Below are 22,503 nucleotides of genomic sequence, written 5' to 3' on the forward strand. Positions count from 1 at the left end.
CATTCAGCAATGCAATATTTACCGACTGATGTTGCACTTGATTTTTTTTTTTTTTTTTTTTTTTTTTTTTAATTTAAACGGGTAAGACCCAATTACAATTTTTTAAAATTTAATAACAATTTGGGACTTAAATCTAATAAAAGAAATACAGTAAATGTATAGTATAAATAAAAAATAATAATATTAAAAGCTATAAAACATCTTTAGCTGTAGATACGATTTTATCTTCAGCACGATTTAAAAGACAATTATTGTATTCTTGGACAACCTTGTTTGTATGAAATAAGCGAATGCCACTTGGACATAATGCATCCGCTTGCGACTTCGTAAAAAATCTGGATTCCAAAATAACGATTTCATCATTTTCAAGTTGGTCTCCGTTGCCAATTTTCGTTAAAATCGTAGCGAATTGAACATTTGCTTGTCTCATAACTTAATCTAACTCATAACATTTGAGTCCTCGCCATAATGTTGGCCCAATTATTGTCCTTTTGATAGGTAAATAAATTGCAGTAGCTCGAACTGGCGGTAGTTGCCGTAAATCACCAATACAAATTATATCTAGTGATCCAAAAGATGTTTTAAAATCACCAGTTATTTGTTGTAATCTCGTGTTAATTTTAGATAATAATTCAGCACTTATCATGCTTATTTCGTCAATGATGATTACTTTGACATATTTAAATAATGCACGATATTGACAAACAGTTTCAAAAGATAGTGACATCAATGCTGCAATAGGTATTTTGAAAGCTGTGTGCACTGTGGTACCATCAATTGCAACAGCTGCTTTTCCGGTAGAAGCACAGGTGATATAAGCATTGCAGTGTCCATCGTTATCTGTATAGCGATTATATATCTCCATAAGTAATTTTATGACAAATGTTTTGCCACATCCAGCTGGACCAGTGAAAAATATTTGAAAAGGTGAATCGTTTAGAGTAAGGAGATGTTTGATCACTTCCATCAGAAGTCCTCTTTGTTTTTCATTTGTACTTAGCATTAATTCATAAAACTGATTACGGTCCATCAGGTTTTCTCGTTTCTTTGCAATTGGACCAAGTATATTGAGAATAGCCAGACGCAAGTCATATCAGCACCAGGATTGTTATATAACGCCTCGAATGGATTGGGCTCCTCCAATACGTTGCCAACTTCATGTAATTCATCATCTCCAAAAGATGATCCCCCGTCTTCCCAGCATAAATTTCTACAAATTTCAATGACTTTCTGAATATCCAAATTGGCTTCAAATTCCTGACCGTTACGTAGTATCAAGTCTTCATTGGTGTCGTATATAACGGAGATAGAAGATGAAAAACAAAAAAAGAGACGATTAGCAGTACATCCGATGAATAAAAAAATGAAAAACAAAGGGCGAATTCTTCTCTTTATATAAAGAACTCATAGACGATGAAAAGAGGTTTTTCAAATATTTTAGAATGAGTCATTATGAATTTGAATTCATTCTTAATAAAATTAAACCATTGATAACTAAACAAAATACGAAGTTTAAGGAGTCTATACAACCAAGAGAAAAACTTGCAGTGTGTTTAAGGTAGATTATTTATTTTATTTAACAAAAAAAATTAATACTACAGCTACAATTAAATAATACATGTAATTTACAATTTTAATTACCTATTTTATGTACTGAATATCACTTCTTGTGCATAATAAATTACGAATATTGCAACATTTTTTAAATATTAGTGTATGTTTGAATTTCTCCGCGTGGATCAAGGTATGCTTGTAGTTCTGTAACATTCTATAGTTGAATGTTATATGCTTGCTCTGATTGTTCACCTCCATAAAAACTGATTGGGGATTCTGTTAATTGCGTTTCAGAACACTGGCGTATTTTGGTCATATCCGTGGGGTGGATGAAATGTTTGTACATTTCACTTATTACCCCTCTGCAATTTTTTTTTAATTATATAAGCACCTCTCAATTTTAGTTTACAACCATTGTGATCTGTATACCTTAAAATAAATTATAACATAATATTTAGATACTCACATTTACATTTAAAAATTAGCTTTATTGATATTTAATACTTACTACCTAGATACAGTTACGAGTTACAACACAAATTGAATCACAATAAAAGATCTACTCTACGTGGTTTTAATGCTAATTCATTAAGCACTTCTTTAGTGTCAATTTTAATATTTTTATGAACAGCCAACATAGCAAGACCATTTAATCAATTCTGTGGATTATTTAGCATTATTTAATCTCTACCACAGAAAGTATATAATGAAAAATATTGAATATATTTTAATTAAAATTCAAACTTCAGACAATGTGTTTCTTAAATATGTATTTACTCTTTTCAGAATTGAAAATATACGTTCAGGTGATTATGTTGACACTGGTAAAGTGCATAGCACTTTTAGGAGAAAATAAATATTGGGGTAGATATCTTTATTACAAATATCTAGAGCCTCAAGACCAGTATTAGGTATTTTTCCAGATCATTGTATCTTGGTACATCACAGTTTTCAACCAAAGAATCATTAGACATTATGGGAGAATAAAATTTAATTAATTCAGTAAATTCATTTTCATCTTTTTCAGTAAGCTCATGCTTAGAAAATAAGCATTCAAATCCTATATAATGATTAAATCAAATATTCAAATAATTAAAATGTTAAGAAATTTTTAAATAAAAATGCAAAGAAGTTCTAAATTTATAATTAAATACCATTAAAAATAGATGCATGAGATGAAAATCTTTCTGTCAACTCGCTTATAAAAAACTCAAGATATGGAATAAAAATTGTAATTCTATAGTATTCTTCAATGTCTAAAGGTGCGGCCCTACTGGGAGCGATTTGCGTTTTTACGATAGCGTGTAGCGATTTTGCGTTTTAGCGATTTTAACAAAAGTATGTAACTCATATGTAGTGGCCCCACTAAGCGCGTGCCGCGTGTCGCGTGTAGCTTTACACGCGCGGTAATCGCTGAAAGAACAAAATAGTTTGATATACGGCGATTAATCGCTGTCAAAATGTCTTCCACGTCGGTTGTGTCCGAACAAATAGCTGCCGCTGTCTTCGTACAGGAAGCTATTTGGAATCCTAGATACCCGGACCACAGTAATAGGACTAAGATTAAAAAATGTTGGTCCAACATTAGAAAGGATCTTGACATGAATGGTAATTTAATTAATTAATATTATATATTTTGATATATTAGCTAATAGTATTAGCTAATTAGTATCATAGTATAATATAGTATATTAGCTAATAACTAATAAGTATACTGAGGCTCTTAACTAGAGTACAAGTATTACATTACTTTGGGGTGACATATAATTTTAAAGAAATTAGAGCTGCAAAATTAGATAAATATTGACAACAAATGACAATAATTACTGTTATGCATCTATTGTAAGTACTTTTTATTAATAAAATAATATTTCTTAAATCGAATGTTATAAAACTGAAAAGTGTTATAAATTATAATATTATACTGATGGGAGAGTGGATATCTTCATTAATTGTCAGAATGTTCAAAGAATTATAAACAATAAAATAATAATAATAATCTTTTAAATACCTATCAAGTAAAACAGCACTTTCAGCCAGCAACATTTTTCTGGACGTCATCTTAGTCGAGGATCGAATAAACAAATGAAAAATATACGAACACGCGCAACTAAAAATGCAGAAACGCATGTAAAATCGCTAAAATGTCCCTATCAAAATTGCTAGAGGACATCGCGCGTGTAAAATCGCAGAAACGCTCGAAACACAGAATCACAGAATCGCTCCCAGTGGGGCCGTACCTTGCCTAAATCCCTTGCATTATCTGAACATGGATTTCCTCTATTAGTTTGTCTTTTTGTAATTCTTTTTACAGCTAATTCAAGTTCAAATAACGAAGCCATACTCTAAAAAATGATCTACAATAAATTTCACTTTTTTCCAAAGTTAAAATAATTCTATACTAGCTATTATGCATACATACACATTTTATTAGTTATAATTAATGTACAAATGTTTTACAGAATTTGAAACATTAAATAATTCTATATTGAATCAGCAAAATTACATGCAACAATCGTTACTTCGAAGTAAGTATAATTTTTTTTTTATATATTTTTAGTACATTTGTAGTGTATAACAATTTTCTTAGAAATAAAACTAACTTTTCTGCAATAGTGGTTGTGAAATTTGCTTTTAAAGTTGAATATGACATAAAATAATTTTACACATAATATGTCATTATGATACAACTACAAGAGTCAAGAATGAACATTAAATTTAATATAAATTATTTGTTTTATTTTTTTTTTTTTTTTAGTGCTTGGAAAATGGCAGACTGATACATCCAGATTACTTAATTCTTATCAATCCTTCAAAATCTATATTAGACCGTTAATAATATTGTGCAATATTATTGATCGTGTAAGGACCGCTTTAAATAAGTTGTTTTTAAATAAAAATAAATTGATTTTCACTATAAATTAGTTATTTTTAAATTAAGACTAATTGGGTTATGACTTAGACTTTTAGTTCCCTGAAAAATTATTAAAATTAAATACATTCTTAAATATCGTGTTATTTTTATTTAATAATTCAACAAATCTAATTTTCCGATTGGCTAATCGGCAACCGCTATATTTACCCTGCCAGCCAACGTCGAATGCATCGACTGCCGCTCAGCATAACTTCATCAACACCAGTCAAAGTGAGTAGACGTCAGTTACGATAATTTATCACGAGTATAATAATATTTATTTAGTTTATGAGCTGAATACGATCAAAACATTGAATACGTCTCTAATGAAATATATTTATTTTTGTTTAACTGTAGATGTCATTTGTTTTCAATAATTTAGTAAATTTTTATTATTCCGCGCCCCCAGTACACCGCGGTCGGGGAGGTTTTGACGGCGGAAGAAGAAGAGGACGTGGCGGTATAGGACAGCGCAGGCCGGGCCGAAATGCTCGTCGTAAGTATCTGAATATGAAATTGTAATAATAACATTAGGGTTGCGATAAATTTATAAGGCGAAACCGGGACAACACAAACACAATATTGAATAATACCTATACTTTTTATATAACTTTTAATATATTGAGATGACCAGTGACGTATATAAGGGGGGATGTGGAGGTCAGATCTCCCCTAAGCTAAAATGAAAGTTGATAAAAAATAAATAATAATAATATATATTTTTAAATTCATTTAATTAATTTCTAATAAAATAAAAGTAAAACAACAAATCTCATTTAAAAAAATAACATAATGTATATCTGACAAAATAAAATTATCCATCAATATATTTTACCAGTAAAAGTTATATTTAATTAGAATACCACTTGATATAATTAGAGTAATTTAATATTAATTTTATATATGTTAAAGATTATATAAAACTATTGGTACCATATTAACATTTTTATCATAGTTTTAATTTTACAATACAATAAATTAGTAATTGTCATATTATTTATAAGAACATATTCTATATATTTACTTAAATATAGGTGGGTTCAAATTTAATTTAGTAAATACTCATATACCCAAAAATATTGTATGAATAATATGTTATAAAATAATAAATAATGTAATACAGGTCCTAAGTACATATGATGTACTAAATTATATAGTAAAATTTTTTTGTACCAAATTATTTTTATTTTTTATAAAATATAGAACAAATACATATAAAAATCTAATTAAAATATTGAATAATTAAAAATTAAAATGTACTTTGAGACGTAGAAGAAATGTTGTTATATGTTTGTTCAATATTTGCTACATTAATCACCTGTACTTCAGCTTCAGCCATACTAGAACTTGCATGCGAAAAATCATTTAATTTAATATAATATAAAATTAAGAAAATATTTACTAGGCTTATTCACCTGATGATCTGGTAGATAAATGCTAAACTTGTTAACTATTAGAGAGTTATTTGCATTGGTGGCATTGTCTTCTGCATCAGAATCGAATGCCATATTTTTAGTAATAGCTTACAACTCTTCTAAATTCTCATATTCTGCTAACATCTGGAAAAAAAATTGATAAATATTTTGTAAGTGGGTCATTTTTGACACCAAAAGTGTATATTTATCGTATGAGTATGAAATTATGATTCAGAATTTACTTACTTCAAAATTGATATTGGAGTTTGAAAATATATTTTTTGAGTTCAAAACCACAATCACATTTTTGAAAATAATATGATATTATTTTTATAAATTGATAACACGGAAAATACATTTCAAGTGGACCGTATGATAACACAGAAAAACGCGCTAAAATGGTTTTTAAATTAATAAGATATAATGTTCCGATGTAACATCATGTATAAAACTTTCGAAATCGGCCAGTGTTCCCTTAGATATTTTCACACAGTATAAAACATCACCTCTTATTCCATTGATATTATTTTAATAGTCTGTGCTCTTCCGGAACACGCTCAAAACGTGTTTCGAATTTGTTCTTTTTAACGGCAGTCCATATTGCCCCATGGAATTTCTTATCAATCCGGTAGAACTGGGGTGTTCAATTAATACACGCCGTGCCGGTTCGGGCCAGTAATTGTTATCTGACTTTTGGATATGTGTGGGTCTGGGCGATAGCATTTTTTCCCCTCCCGGCCTTTGACTGGCTCGGGTGATATCTCGCGACAAAAACAGGTCGGGCCGTCCGTCGTGTTGGGTTCGCTCGTGCGGTACGGACCTCTTGCCGTCATGCGTGTTACCGCCGGGCGTATAACCTCTCCGTTGCCGTCGTGCATATTGCCGCCGGACGTATAACGTTGCCGTCGTGCATATTACCGCCGGGCGTATAACTTTTCTCTTGCCGTCGTGCATATTGCCGCCGGACGTAACGTTGCCGTCGTGCATATTACCGCCGGGTGTATTATCCCTTTTGCCGTGGTCTGTCATCCTCGTGTGCGTGGCTTGTCCTTTCCACATCGCCATTCAAGCCATCGGCAGTGTCATCGTCGTCGAGGTTGGTCGCGTCCAGTGAGCTTCCGAAGTCGTCAACATCTGTCGGTCTTGGTGGCTGTCGCACGTGCTGTGTGCACGGTCGCGTGGGCGCAACCACACAGACCATAAGACCGATCGAGGTATTTATGATCGAAACCGGTGGTGACACGTAGCGTGACCTAACTCGGGTGTTGTTCATAATAATTATTGTTAACTTTTTTTTATTCATATTTTTATTATTATTATTTATTATTATTATTAGATTTACATTTCCCACCCCTTGGGCGCCCGTCCTTAATATTGTATATCTTTAGTATCGATTTGTAATAGTACGTCGGCGCTTTACGGCCCGTCATTTACCAAAAGGGCATAGTCTTATTTGTTTTATTATTATAATTATAGTAAGTCACCCGTTCTGTCTTACGAAATCCACTTTATTCCTTTGGGTGGTTTGGGCACGTGTTGCCGTCATTCGGGTCAACCGCACGGCAAGGAACCCGTTGACACAAACATGGGGTATCGTTTTAATAAACGTAGCAATCAAGGTGGATATATAGCCATTTATATACTAATTTATACTTATCTATGATATTCACTTTGGTAACAATAAAAGTATACATTAATGTGGTGGTCACACTGATTTTATTGGATACGATAATTATTTAGCAATAAAGAGTATTAACTTAGCAATCATCTTTGAAAACCACTGAAATTTCGTTATCACAACAAGTCGATTATTGCTAATGTAACCTTCATAAAATACAGATAAATAAGATAATATTTTATTTTAAACGGAATGGTCACGACTGCAAACAGCAGTTCAAACTTCGATGTCAAATAATAATAATTTCGTAACTCAAGTCACCACGTCTATATAACATTTCCATACTGTGAACAGAGCATAGACATAATATAATGGACTACGCCTTGCTAATCTCTTGTCATAGAACTATTGTTGCTCTCATAGAGTAAGAGAGACAGAACTGCATTTGTGGGCCATCATGGAATAATCAACCAATATTTTATTTATTCCAGGAACCATTTATACATGATCATTTAATATTTGATAAATGATAATATAATAGACGTGATAATGATATGATATGATTTATTTTAGTTTTGAGTGTTTTGACATACAAAATTAAATATTAATCAATTAAACCATATTACTAGAAAACAAATTTAACTTTAAAAATTATAGAAAGGTTCATTAACTTTATAATGAACATATTAAATACAAATTGTAGGTATTTCTTCTCTTTTTCATAAAATACTTATAATTTATAATAATCATAAATGTATACAATGTAGGCAATTACAATAAAATACAATTTTTTCATATTTACTATCATTTGTATTACATATTTACATTATATCATATTATACTTTACAATATTATATATTACATTTAAATAATTATAATATAAATAATTAATATTTTATATGAGTTAATGACTAAGCTTAATATATAAAATAATAATATTTGTTGTTACTGATTTTTAAAGTGCATTGTTTTCGTTAGGAATGATCTGATTCTTTCTTTTGGTTGGCTAATAGTTTTATTGAAATGGTGTAACCGTATAGTAAAGTAAGTTTTAAAAATTAAATGTATTATTTGCAATAAATGATTATTTAAAGGTGGTATTCAAGTGGTATTCAAGAATATGATCTGAAAGCATAGGAAAAGTATTTGAATTTTAGAAGTAGCTTTAATTGTAAGTAATTGAATAACATTATTTTTGTTTAGAAAATTTTGATATGATTTGAATACTGTTTCTGCTATTTTACATAAATGTATTACTTCATTTGATGGTTAAGTTAGTTTTCCTCTATTTTTGATGTTAAGTAATTGTAAATTGTTTTCATGCTGTGCATTTTTTACTATAGCTATTGAATATTTGACACAAACAATATTTTTTAAATTTTTTTTACCACAAATCCAGCCATATATTCTATTATTCCTGTGATGCACATATCAATTTTATTTAAATTAAAGTCACTAAAGGGTATTGTCAAAAATTATCTTAATGTCAATCATGTATAGTGTTTCTAAATCACCATTATCATCTGTATCCTCTTCAGAACATAGCACATCTAAAAATTGTGTTTTGGGTTTTATTAAACTTGTTGAACTAACAGATAATATTGGTGTAAGGTCTAAATCTACACTATTGGCTCCAGCAGAAGACACAGTTAGTTCTGTATGAATTATAAGGCGTTTATAAGCAGCTCCAAATTGCATTGCCGTGGGATTATTATTAAAACCTCCTTTTGCCATTATAGCTGAAAAGAACATCTCCAGATAGTCTTGGGAAATTTTATATGTTAGGAAGAATTCACCTGTTTCAAACATATCACCTTGGTCAATTATATTTAAAATACTTGTTAGGCAAACAATAAGCCCATTAAAGCCAGTTTTTCGTCTAGAATTAACCAAAGGTATTCTATTACTTGCCAATGATTTGCTATGTACATCACACTTCAGGCTTTTAATGTAAATTATTGATTCTGATACAAATTTTTTAATATTTACTTTATCTTCCGGTCTTATAGGTTTTTTTAAGGGGGTTTTATTTGGCTGTAGCCCATTTGCGCCCCTAGGGTTATGGACATTTGCGCCCAAAATAAAAAACTTAACACCCTGATTTATAGCCCAAATGCGCCCATTTTGCATGCAACGTTGCCGTTGTTGTTTAAAAATATACAATTCTATGTAAAATCAAAATTAAAAATAAGTAATAATTTTAAAAATAATGTTAAATACTAAACAGTATACATATTATATATACATATATATTATTTATATTGCATTAAATTATTAATTTCAAATAGAAACATTTTTACGTAAAATCAAAATAATTAATAAATACAATTACAATAATATCACATATACATCTAAATTTTAAATAGGTATTATTAATAATCCATTAAATTAAATTTATATAGAAACAAAATAAATAACACATATTAATTGCCACTGTTGTCAGTTGTAGTTTAAGATTGTTTAAAAATATTAAATCCTACGTCAAAAATAATCAAAATTTATAATATAGGTACATTAGTCAATAATAAGGATGTTAATAACACAAAATATAATTAAATTATAATAATATTAAAATAATCATACAGTTATTATAAATTGATTCCCCGAAATTTATAAGAAATTTTTTTTAAGTATTCTATTTTATTTAAGTGTTTTCCTCTGTACTCATTCCACGCTTCATAAGTATGTTGTATTTTTTCTTTTTCTTCTTTACGTCGTGATTTTATTTTACCCTTCTTGATTTCATTTATTTTTAGATATGATTCTACTTGTATAAGTTTTAAATTTTCAATTACACTAGTCAATGGAGGATGAGGTGAATAAAATTGGGAGTTAAAGTGCTTGTGAAATGATTCAGCGCAATTTTTGATGCGAGGTGCGTCTGTTGGAGGTTCAGCCCAAATTGATGGTGGAAATGGACATCCTTTAATGATATAGTTATTAAATACATAATCAGAAAATTCGGATAAATTTGTCAAATTGAAATCTGGAGTTAAGTTTTGTAAATCAAAATAAGCATCTTCCACTTCATTTGACGGTAAAAATGGTAACCCAAAAAATAATGTTAACCATTTAGCGATATCTTTAATTTCGGTTAACTTCGTTTTTGAACTATAGGTTTTGACATACGCACTACAGGTTTTTTTTACACAACGCCAACTTATATCTCCAGAAACAAGGGTTCTACTCACGTGATATTTAAAATAACGAAAAACTAAACAAAGTTTTTGTTTACTTGAATTAGTTATATAAAATTCCATTATAGTAGTACTCACTATTCATGTACTGATGCAACTGACACATATAAAATACAACTGATAAATGCATTTTTATATAATATAATCTTTATCGATTGGGATTTTACAATTTCGATTAGCACGACTAACGACAAAATATTATTATCTTTATCGATTTTGATATTGGTTTCGATTAGATTGGGAAACGATCAAATATTATTTTAGATTTTATAGTTACACGCCAATATACTCAATATATGGCAACGTTGCACGATTTTCACCTGATCTGAATCGGGCGCATATGGGCTATGATTTGGGGCGCAAATGGGCTACGATAAATGGGTTCGGGCGCAAATGGGTTGCGCCGTTTTATTTAACCTTCATCCGGGCGCGCTCCGTTCCATAGCTCCAAAGGGCGCGTGACGGTAATTTACCGCCTCGGAGCTTTTTTTACTTTTGAGCCCAACGTTTCATCTTAAATATTTTAGATGTTGATAAATATTATGAAAAAAATCTTGTACACAATATGTAGTATAGTAATATAATTTATTATAAAAAAAAAAACATTATTAAAACTTCGAATATTGAAAAAAAATATATAAATATTACCTTTACTTAACTTTAGTAACAAATATTAAACATTGAAAAATTAAAAATGTAAATAAAATAAAATTATTAAAACTTCGAACCTTAAAAAAAAAAAATATTAATATAAAGTTAAACATCGTAAATGTAAAAATAAAACAAATTTAAAAAAACATAATCTTCATCAGAATCAACTATTTCGTCATTCTGGCAATTATCACACGTATGTGATGAGTGCTTTTGACAAATGCTCCTGTCACAAGTGATGCATTTTAGTCTAGTTATGTTATTCTTTTTTGAACCGCAAATGTAACAAAAGCATCGTTTGTTTGAAATCTCCTCACTTGTTTTTTTATTATCGACATCTCGGTAGGTATTCAAGAAAACACTCAAATCTTTAGGAAGCGAACAAATTTTTGCTCGTTCTCTCAAGTTTTCATCCATTAGTTCTATGGCCAAATTAAAAATATATTTCCGCCTTACGAAGGTTTCCAAGCAGTTGTTCATCTGATAAATTCTCATGGAGTTTATCCCAGCAATATCCAGATATCGGAAGAAAATTATCATTGGCTACCTTTTTGTTCTTCTTGAAGTTGAAATCCTTGAACACATAAGATCAACAGTGTCTACACCACCTTTTGTGGCATTATAATCCATGACTTGGACTGGCTTTCCAGTTTCGTCATCCGCTTCGTTTTCGTCATGCAATGTCGACAAAACCAAAACAACTTTCTTCTTTTTTGTAACATATGAGACCAAAGTTGAAGTGTCATTGTATCCAAATAAATAACTGCCAGGGACAAAGTTTTTATTTTCTGTCACAAATATAGCTGGTATTTCAGACTTATTCTTTCTCAAAGTTCCAAGGAAAGTTAAGCCAACTGATGACAGATATTCAGCCAAAGGATAACTACTAAACCAATTATCTTTGGTAACATTTCTATTCGTACGCTTTAATGGTTCGGTCAAAATCTTAACAATATCGAATGGCTTATTGGAAGTTTCGTAGGGCCCAGGTTTTTGTGTCCCGCAATAATCATGTTGAATGTGTAAAACGTTTGAGAATCACACATTGAATAAATTTTTATGCCATACTTTGCCGGTTTTTGGGGCATGTACTGTATAAATTTGCAGCGGCCACGAAAAGACACTAACATTTCATCGATAGTAACACTTTCCCCCACATTGTACGCACTTTGGCAATTAGCTACAAAAGCTGAATGAAAATTCCTAATCGGAGCTAGTTTGTCAGATATAGATCGCTCTTGACGAGTGGTGATATCATCGAAACGAAGAGACCTGAGCAACAATTGAAATCTACGTTCGCTAAAATTAGCACGCAAAATTGTCAGGCCTGTTCCATTTTTATTGAAAAATTCGTTAATATCAGCACGATTTCCACGTTTTACGCTTATCAAGAACAAAGCTCCAAATACAGCTTTTATTTCCGATCTTGATGTAGGTTTGTAATCCCTATCTCGAACAGGAGTGTCGGACGATTCAGTTTTTTCATATTTTTTTTGAGCAATAAAAATATTAGTAAACTTGACTATGTCATCTATGATTTCTAAAGAAAAGATTTGGAGGAAACAGTCAAGCCTCGTTTTACAGACCCGGGCTTGTGCCTCAGGACCAGGAATAGTTTTGATAATGTTTTTTGACCTGACTTTCGAAGTTTTTGAAAGTTGTTTGTTGGCCCAAATTGTATCATTATTCCTCCCAATATAAAATGACAAACTTTCCATATCGTGTATATTCTCATCAATATCATCATCCATTCTGTCATACATCTCCTCCTCAGATTCACTATTATGGTCATCTTCTTCAACAGCTTCAGGTTCAAAATCAATATCGTCTTGATCATCAATTTGATAATCTGAATCCGAATCCTCCTCTAGAAGTCGGCAAATATCATTCGGATTTATGAAACGTGCCCTAAGATGAGAATAGATACCAAATTGCACATTAAAATATGTAAAAAAAAAACCTTTAGTAGTAGACAGGTGTTTTTGAAAATTAAAACAAGCTGTCGACGGTGCATCGACAACAGCAGTCAATGTGAAACAAAATATAATAACATTATAACAATAATGATAAATAATAATACAATATTCTGTAAAAATACAGAAGATAGTCTGGACGACACTTTTATTGTATTTTTATTTTATTCATAAAAGAGTCACAATTATTTCTCATCATAATCGAATACGTTATATTGTAAATTCATGAATTATACCAAAAACTGTGTTCAATCTATTTTTGTTTTGTAATAGCAGAATATTACAATTATTAAATGATAATGCTATTAGATACGTTTACTATGGACTTATGGAATATAAATGCAATATACCTAAGAAAAATATGAAATCAATACTTACATTTCGTTGCGATTGCTGGTAGAAAAAAAACACTAATAGGCACGTGTCTGGTAAACTACCGCCAACCACGGACTGTACATGTTTGATGTTGATTGATACGACTGACCGTGAAACAATGTCTAAGGCGACACTGCCATCTAGTGTCATATTGTGTTAACTGAGAATACAGATAACTCCCGTCCTCATTAACACGCGCCAGTAAAAATTCCGAGACCTTTTTGAAAGAAGCGGTAAATTACCGCCCGCGCGCCCGGATGAAGGTTAACCAATTACGAGTGTTTAAAAAATCAAAAATGTCATTAATTGTTTGACAAAAAACTATCGTAGCATCGCAATTTGCAAATTCCTTAAGTTTCATTGTATTTTTACAATATCGTAATGCATCCGCTACACTCCTACTTAAGGTCTGGGCAGCAATACAGACTTTCATTCTTTCTTTTGTGAAGTTAATGTGTCTATTTCTAATTTTTGTGGCAAAATGTATTCCTAATCCATCTTGGATAACTAATAATTTTTCAAGGTATTCCCATTTAATTGCCCTTTCATTTGCATCAAAAAGATTTTTTCAATCACCTAAGGTATTTCTGCAAAGTTTTAACATGTGTGCTGGATCGAGAAAAATGTGAACACTTTTATTTGTGACTGGGTAAGGAAAAAATTTGACAGCATTTTCACTAAATATATTTGCACCGAGCTTATTGGCCATAGTAATATTAGTGGTAGTACCATCAAAAGTAAATGTTCTGACAATTACCCCAGTATCATGTACAGTCTTTAAACATGTATTTACCAATGTTGCTTTATCTTGTAATCCTATACCTTTAATCAGAAAATAACCAACCGTAATTTTCCAATAGGAATTTAGTGCCACTAACATGAACACTAAGGCTTCTGTGGCCTTTAGCAAACCATCATGATTGTCAGCTCCTAAACCATAATTAACATAGCCTTGCAGCCGTTGACCATTAAAATGTGTTGCTTCCTTTATATACATCTCATCCATAATTAAACCACAAACTAATTTCTTCCCCTTTACATTTAATTCATTCACTTTCATCTTTACTGCATTTAATGTTTCAGCTGTAAATCCTGGGGCACCATCTACAGTTGCATACCACTTTCTCAATGTGCTAGGATGGGGTAAACTTTTATTAAAAACTTCCCGAACATACTTGTCAGCCATCGGTGAATAAAAATTTAATGTTAAGGCAAAAGATCTTATAGATGGGTCTATAGTATTTCCAGTTTTTAATTTCAATTGTTTCATTAATACTTCTAATTCCACATTTGGTATAGTTTCCTATCAAGTACAAAACACGTAAATAATTTTATGTAATATTTATATTTTATTCAAGTTGTTACAAAAAATTAATAAATTGAATAAATTATACAAAAATAAAATATATAATTAAGTAATAGCAGTTATGGACTATGGTAGGCATATCTGAATTTAAAAAATTCAGATTATTAGGATTCGTTAAATCCGAATTTAGTAAATCCGGATTTGACAGGTTATCCGGATTATTCAATTCCATTTTTCTGTTCGATGTCTCATTTTCAAATAATAATTATATTTAAATTCTTTAACATACATTTTTGAACGGGTATATTATATTTCTGACGCATTCAACTACCAGTGTTGTTTTGTGCATAGCAAGAAAAATAATTAATTAACCTGAATAATCCAAATAATCCTGATTATTAGTATATCATTATTTTCAACAAACTTTGAGAGTAGTAAAACAGACAGAAATGTTCTTTTCTGCTTTCAAATGATCAATTAACTGGCTCAAGTTCTTAATTTTTGAACTCAGACGATTATTTTTGTTACGTAATTTTTTAATTTTAGATATATATTGTCTGTGTTTTTCTTGTGTCATATTCCAGAATTTTCGGTGACTGTTGGGACTGTATATATCATCAAATGTATGAAAATCACCAATGTAACACTTTCTTTTCCTGTTAAAACAATTAACTATATAAATATTGTAATTTACATACTATAACTATGCAATTCTACAGACCTAGATGTAACTACTGATGTTCTCCTTATATTTTTAGTAGGTAACTGAATGCCAACATCGTCCACAGCTAAAATTATAATAGTATTGAATTAATTAATTATATAAAAGTATATATATATATATATATATACAAATATATTTCATATACATTTTAAAGAAAAATAATTATAATATATACCTTGATTATCATTAATAGTATTTGCGGTATCATCCATACAAGTACTGATACTGTTAATAGGATCATCTAAATGTATCTCTAAATTGGAGAAAAACATAAGAGAACTTTTATGAATAAATAGTTTATATATAGATATTGTGTTTTTAAAAAAGTTTGATTATTATAAATTTTTTCAAATAAAATGTAAAACATGCATTTTTTGATAGTTACTTTTATGATCAGGAGAAATTGGATTATGCAAAACATCAGACATAGACAATGTTACAGTTTCTACATCCATACTAGTGTTAGGAAGTATTTGTTCATTATGAAAAAGTATTCTACGCGATTCTAAAATTAAAATAATTTAATTAATATATGTTTCAATATACCTATTATATATTAATATATTAAAAGCAATTCAAATGCAAACTAGACAAAGAGGATATAAAACAAATCTATTAAGTACTAGCTGAATTACCCTTCGTTGCCGGGTTTAAGTATATAAATGTATGTAACCTGCCAAGATTAAATTTTGTTAAATCTTTTGAAATTTAAATTAATTAAGATTTTTGAAATAATATTTTATACATATTAATTTAGTTTTTAAGATAATGATTATTATCATAACCTATTCGATAAGTTATAGCTATTGGCGGAAGGAGCTTTGTTCACGATAAATTTTAGCACTAAAGGTTCAAAATAAATGTTTTACTAATAGTTTTTCAATATTTTATCTACAAAACTTCTTTGTAGACAATGTTCTTCACTGATCTATTAGTAGGCGACAAAATCACCAAGCTACTGGGTGAGCTTACGCGTGAGTGAGCAAGCTACATAGAACTGCCCATGTGAAAAACAGTTTTCTCGCAAATCTATTCCTGCAAATTTAAGAGTTTGGTCTTGAGACTTGTTTATAGTCATTGCAAAACAGACTTTCAGGGGAAACTGTAATCGTTTAAATTCGAACGGATGATCATTCAGAATTAAAGGGATTCGTGGTACAAACACAGTTTCCCCTTTTGCACATTCTGTTAAAATTGTGGCTTCTACTATATTGCGATGTAAAGCTTTGACTTTAAGCCTGGTCCTATTGCACAGTTTAGGCGGTTTCAAATTTCGCAACAACATAATAGGTATGCCCACACGCAAAATAAGCCTATGATATGGCATGCCCGGTGGTTTCAATGAATTTAAAAATTCAACCGGATAATTAGTTGCATCTTCCATGTTGACCACCGTATCTATAGAAGTATATACTTTTTCTTCCCCTTCAAAAGACATCAGCAGTGTATCATTGATAGCCGCCGCTTGGTCATTTTTTGGAGTGAGTATAGCACGTTCACACAACCATTCCATAGGCTTATCTGTATATATAAAACAGTAAGCTGATTGACTGCTATCAACGCACAGCTCAAACCATTGGACGGATCTGGCTGAAATTTGGCATACAGATAGCTATTATGATGTAGACGTGCGCTAAGAAAGGATTTTTCCAAATTTTGAATTTAAAGGGTTGAAATCGGTAAAAGAAAATGTTTACATGTAATTTGTATTATTAAACCTAACTAACCTAACCTAAAGGTCCTAAGTCGGCGTTAACGCGTTGTCGGCGGATAGAGCCGCGGTAGCACCGTTGTCGTTTATTGTGATTATCCTACATATTATATTTATAGCTGCGCGTGACGAAAACGTTTGCTTATATAAAATGTATGCCCACCTGCTGTAAATTATATGTACTTGGCCGCTTTGTCGTTGTTGTTATCGTAGCGATATCCCAGCGTTCGATAAAGAACCAGTAAACGGTTTCGGTATACAAGTGTAATATAAAACAGCTTACTGCCGGATTAGTTTTTTAGATTTTTCCGTGTTCGGTTTTTGTTGTTAGGAGGATTAATTTAACGTTGTTTAATTTAATTACCTAAGAAATGGCTAAAGAAAGTCTTTTAGTTAATGGAGAACTTGAACAACATACTGTTGTCCCCATTGTTGGCGATGGTGCCTGTTTATTCCGAGCTCTTTCTTTTTTAATACACGGAACACAAGACAATGCGATGGAGGTGCGATCACTAATTGTTGGACATGTGGTGAATGACTGGACCAAGTTTTCATTTATGTCCCACAATAGAAATGGTGATAATTACTCAACAGCCAATGAATAATATGCTGATATGATAAAAAATGAAACTTATGGTGGGCTTTGTAAGTTTATAGCAGCGGGATGTATATTTCCATTTAATTTTAAAGTTTATCGAAATGGTATCTTATACACGAAGTCCGGATCTAATGATTGTCCAGTAAAGCTTTTACGATTTGGACAAGATTTGCCCAATGGACATTTTGATGCTTATTTTCTTACTGCGACAGAAAACAATACTCAGAGTCGTATAGAGAAACTGGTCGATGAACGCGAACATTCACCTATTGCATCTTCAGTACACAGTAACATTTCTGCAAACATTTCACTTTATATTAGGACCTATTTAAAATTTTTAAAAATTATTAATTTAAGTATAATATTTTATTTAGATAAATTGACACAGATAACCATTAAATTCATCTAGATAAGATAATATATAAACACTCATTTTTTTATATAGATAAGATAATTAAATGAATAATATTATCTAGATAATTTATCTAGATAAAATTATCTAGATAATTCCCAAAATTGTTTAATATCAGAAATCTCTAAACAATATAATTTTACGGAAGGAATAAATAAAATATTAAAACAGAGATTTGGAAATAATCAAATGTTAACGTCAAGTAAAATAACAGGTGATATAAAATATTATAAAATAGATAACCAATATGTAATGTTTTTAATAACTAAAAATAAAGATCAACAATTATCAACGTATGAAAATATATATGTAACATTAGTGAACTTGAAACAATTTTGCGAGGAAAATAATATCAGTAATGAATAAACTAGGTCAGTCGCATAATCTAGAATGGGAAAAAATTAGGTCAATAATACGATATATATATTTCGGAAAACTGATATAGAAATACTAATATGTAAAGGAGGTAGAATATACTGAGGAAGAGAAGTTAGACATTTTAAAACAATTTCATGATTCATGATTGGGAGGACATTTAGGAATAAATAAAACTATTAAAAAGATACAGAAACAATTTAAATGGAGAGGTATGAACACAGATATAAAAACGTATATAAAAAATTGTACATTATGTCAGAAGAATAAGAAGAATAAGAATATTAATAATAAAAAGATACAACAACCCATGGCGGCTATTACATCAATTAGTTCGAAATCATTTGAAAAAATATTTTTAGATATTGTAGGACCGTTAACAACTACCTTATCGGGTAATACATATATTTTAACAATGCAGAACGATTTAACTAAATATTCGTTAGGAGTTCCTTTACCAGATCATCAAGCTAATACTATGGCAGAGGCTTTCGTAGTACATTTCGTATGTATACACGGAATACCTGAAACAATATTAACAGATCAAGGTACCGAGTTTCTAAGTAAAATATTTAGTGAAGTATGTAAATTGTTAAAAATAAATTAAGTAAATACTAGTCCTTTTCATCCGCAAACGAATGGGAGTTTAGAAAGATCACCTCGAACTTTAGCCGAATATTTACATTATGTAGATAAAAATCTAAGCAATTGGGATCATTTATTACCATATGCATTTTTCGTATATAATTCAACTGAACACTCATCTACTAATTTTCAACCATATGCATTAGTATACGGCAGGACATTAGAAATACCATTTAAATTAAAGTCTGAGCCAGAACAGAGATATAATTACGATAATTATTTATACGACTTAAAATAAAATGAAATCTAAGGAAGGTTATGATAAAAATGAAAATGCAATAGAGATACATGTTAAAAATTTAGTGTTATTTAAAGATAATGCGAGCAAAAATAAGTTTAATTCATTATGGACAGGACCATTTGAGGTAATAGAAGTATTAGGAGAAGAAAATACAGTAATACAAAGAGGCAGAAGAGGGTCGACAGTTCATAAAAATAATGTAAAGAAATATTATAATGACAAAGTAGAATAAAAAAAAATATATATAAAAAAATTTATATATGTAACACATATAATTAAGTTAAAATAAATATTGCAGGTAGAATCAATTACGAAGAAAAAAATTAAACAATACATATATTCATACAAAATTTTAATTATAGAAAGAGCTAAGGAATTCATGAGGAAATTGCGCGTATTTTCAGGAGGTGATAACCATTTAGAATTAGGGATACGAGAATTAGGAAATACAATTGAATTACCATGTTTTAATGAACATATGATGGACGCAAACAACATAATGACGGAACCATATACGAGCGCACAATTAATGGGAATAATCCTCGGATTGCAAGAATTTACGCAGGAAGTCATACCTATAGACTCAATGGAACCAACTTGTAATGAATTGGGTAGAATCATAAATGAATTATTTGAAGATGGACTCATAAAATAAAATTAAAACAAATTTAGATTTCGATTTAAGATTTAACTACTGTGGACTGTAGGATTTAGTAACTATAATACTAAATACTAAATAGGAATCTCATGAATCACAATACTTCTATTGGTTGTTCCTTGTATGACGATTTACCGACTGGTGATTATCAATATTCACGGAAAATTTAGTAATTTCAGTTTATTTTTAGATAATTTACAGTGAAAAATAAACCTAATAATAGATTAAAAATACCAGGATCGCAGCTAATTGTCAAAAACCAACCTTTGAATTATTAATTAATATTTATAATTTTCAGTTTCATTGTGGCGTGTCAACTGCTTATGTGTCAGTGTCGCAGGTTCTTTAAATTGACTATTTATATAATAATATTTTATATTGTATAATAAGTAGTTAATTAGATTTTATCCGTCTAATATTTGTTTTCCGTTAGCAAAATTAGGTCTTTCTAGGCTATAATGAAACAAGTCCGTCTGCCAACTGGTGTTTTCGTTGGGGGTAATACATCCCCCCAAAACCCCCTTCGGGACGGCCCTGTGTAAGATGTCTCAGCATATACCATTTGAACATATTTTAGATGATATTCGTGATAATATTTCAAATAATTCATGAGAGAGAATACATCTTTTAACAAAGAAAGATTTACATAATACTCAAACATCTTATAATCTAAATAAATAAAGCTGTACAACATGCAAATAATGCAACAAGTGTTAATAGTTGAGTTCAAAATTTAAAAAAATATGACAAATTTAGCCTTATAAACTATAAACAACAAGATGAGTTGGATCAACAATAATTGAATATAAAAAAAGATAATTTTTTTGTTAATTATAATGAATAATTATCAACAGTCTATGAACCTGTCTGTTTTTCCGAGACCGTGCACAAAGACACAGTTCAACGTCATTTCCATCTCGAGGAACAACTTTACTTTACCGGACACCTCTTTTTTTTGGCCATTTTTTTTTTCGAACTTAGTCATTTTTTAAAGAAAAAAACGTTAGCGAAATCAGAATTTGGCGATCGGACTTAGTTTTCAAGTTACAAAGTTAAAGTTTTTTTCATATACCAATATAGGCTCAATGTAATTTTTTTTACAAAAGTGTCTGGTGTAGGAAAGCGTTGACCAAAGTAGAACTAGGTGATTGGTTCGATTCCCATGTAGAGCACCCCAAATTTTTTTGCATTTTTTTATGTACATATTATCTGCTAAAACAATTTATATTTATTTTATAACCTATATCCATGCTCGGATTAAGGGGGGGGCAGTGGCGTAGCCAGGATTTTTTTGGGGGGGGGGGAGGGGCTGATCAATTTTTTACACAACGGTGGGTTAGTAATATACAATAAATTATTTTACCTGTATTATTTATTTAAAAAAAAAAAAAAAACAATAAAAATTGTAATCAATTTTCTTTTCAATTTTATATAATTTAGTATACTAACATTTTATATAATAAAACAAACTCGAATTTAATATACATGAATATAATGTGATGAATAAAAATAAATTAATAATATTTATTTACAAACAATTAAAGTGACAATTTTAACCTTCGAACCTTTCCGCTGTTAGCAAATTTGTCCAATATTTGATCATCTGAAATGTCAATATCTCTATGAATGGATAGCAGTGCGAGTCCGACAAATCTTGACTCTGTAGTTAAATTTCTAAGGTATGTTTTTAGTCTTCTCAAAGAAGAAAAACTCCTTTCTGCAGTAGCAGTCGATACAGGTAGTGCTGATGTTAACATTAGGAGTTGATACATGTTTGGAAACATATTGCTGTCACAGTTGGTTAAGGTTTCAATTGCATTTAATGGTCTGAACTTTGGCCCAACTGTTTTCCACTTAGACTGCCATAATTTAAATTCAGCTTCAATAATATCTTGATAACTTGGTAAATCGTCTTAATAAAATTGAACAGCGGGTTTTAAACACGAAAATGGCTTATCAACAGTTAAAGACGGCAATACATACTGTAATGACTTTATAGTATCTTTATGTGAAAGAAAACGTTGTTTTAGTGAGCAAAACAAATCGTCTAAATATGGAATAAATTCTGTAAAATTCTTCAATATCTTTAAAAGGCACATTATTTCGATTTTTTTGTCTACCACTAATACGTGGCAT

The 22,503-nt window shown here is 30.2% G+C and overlaps 2 protein-coding genes and 1 pseudogene across 2 annotated transcripts; all 3 read right to left on the bottom strand.

The window, feature by feature from the left end:
• Positions 1-11,892: 11,892 nt before the first annotated feature.
• Positions 11,893-13,847, bottom strand: LOC112691081. Its single transcript, XM_025565218.1, has 3 exons — positions 13,807-13,847; positions 12,418-13,257; positions 11,893-12,262 (listed from the first exon to the last, which is right to left on the bottom strand). The coding sequence occupies exons 1-3, from the start codon at positions 13,845-13,847 to the stop codon at positions 11,893-11,895; spliced, it is 1,251 nt and encodes a 416-aa protein (XP_025421003.1).
• A 2,835-nt stretch (positions 13,848-16,682) lies between these two features.
• On the bottom strand, positions 16,683-17,240 carry LOC112691082. Its single transcript, XM_025565220.1, has one exon. The coding sequence runs from the start codon at positions 17,238-17,240 to the stop codon at positions 16,683-16,685; it is 558 nt and encodes a 185-aa protein (XP_025421005.1).
• Positions 17,241-21,905: 4,665 nt separating this feature from the next.
• Positions 21,906-22,503, bottom strand: LOC112691084 (annotated as a pseudogene).

Source organism: Sipha flava, unplaced genomic scaffold (assembly GCF_003268045.1).
Source record: "Sipha flava isolate LNK unplaced genomic scaffold, YSA_version1 556_pilon_pilon, whole genome shotgun sequence".
Classification (NCBI taxonomy): Eukaryota; Metazoa; Arthropoda; class Insecta; order Hemiptera; family Aphididae; genus Sipha; species Sipha flava.

Excerpts from the sequence above, each read along its gene's own strand:
- LOC112691081 (XM_025565218.1), bottom strand. The coding sequence starts at position 13,847 with ATGACACTAGATGGCAGTGTCGCCTTAGACATTGTTTCACG. Across the intron at positions 13,258-13,806 it reads GCCTTAGACATTGTTTCACG|GGCACGTTTCATAAATCCGA; the intron begins GTCAGTCGTATC and ends TTCTCATCTTAG. Across the intron at positions 12,263-12,417 it reads ATGCCCCAAAAACCGGCAAA|AAATGTTACCAAAGATAATT; the intron begins GTATGGCATAAA and ends GCGTACGAATAG.
- LOC112691082 (XM_025565220.1), bottom strand. The coding sequence starts at position 17,240 with ATGGAATGGTTGTGTGAACGTGCTATACTCACTCCAAAAAATGACCAA.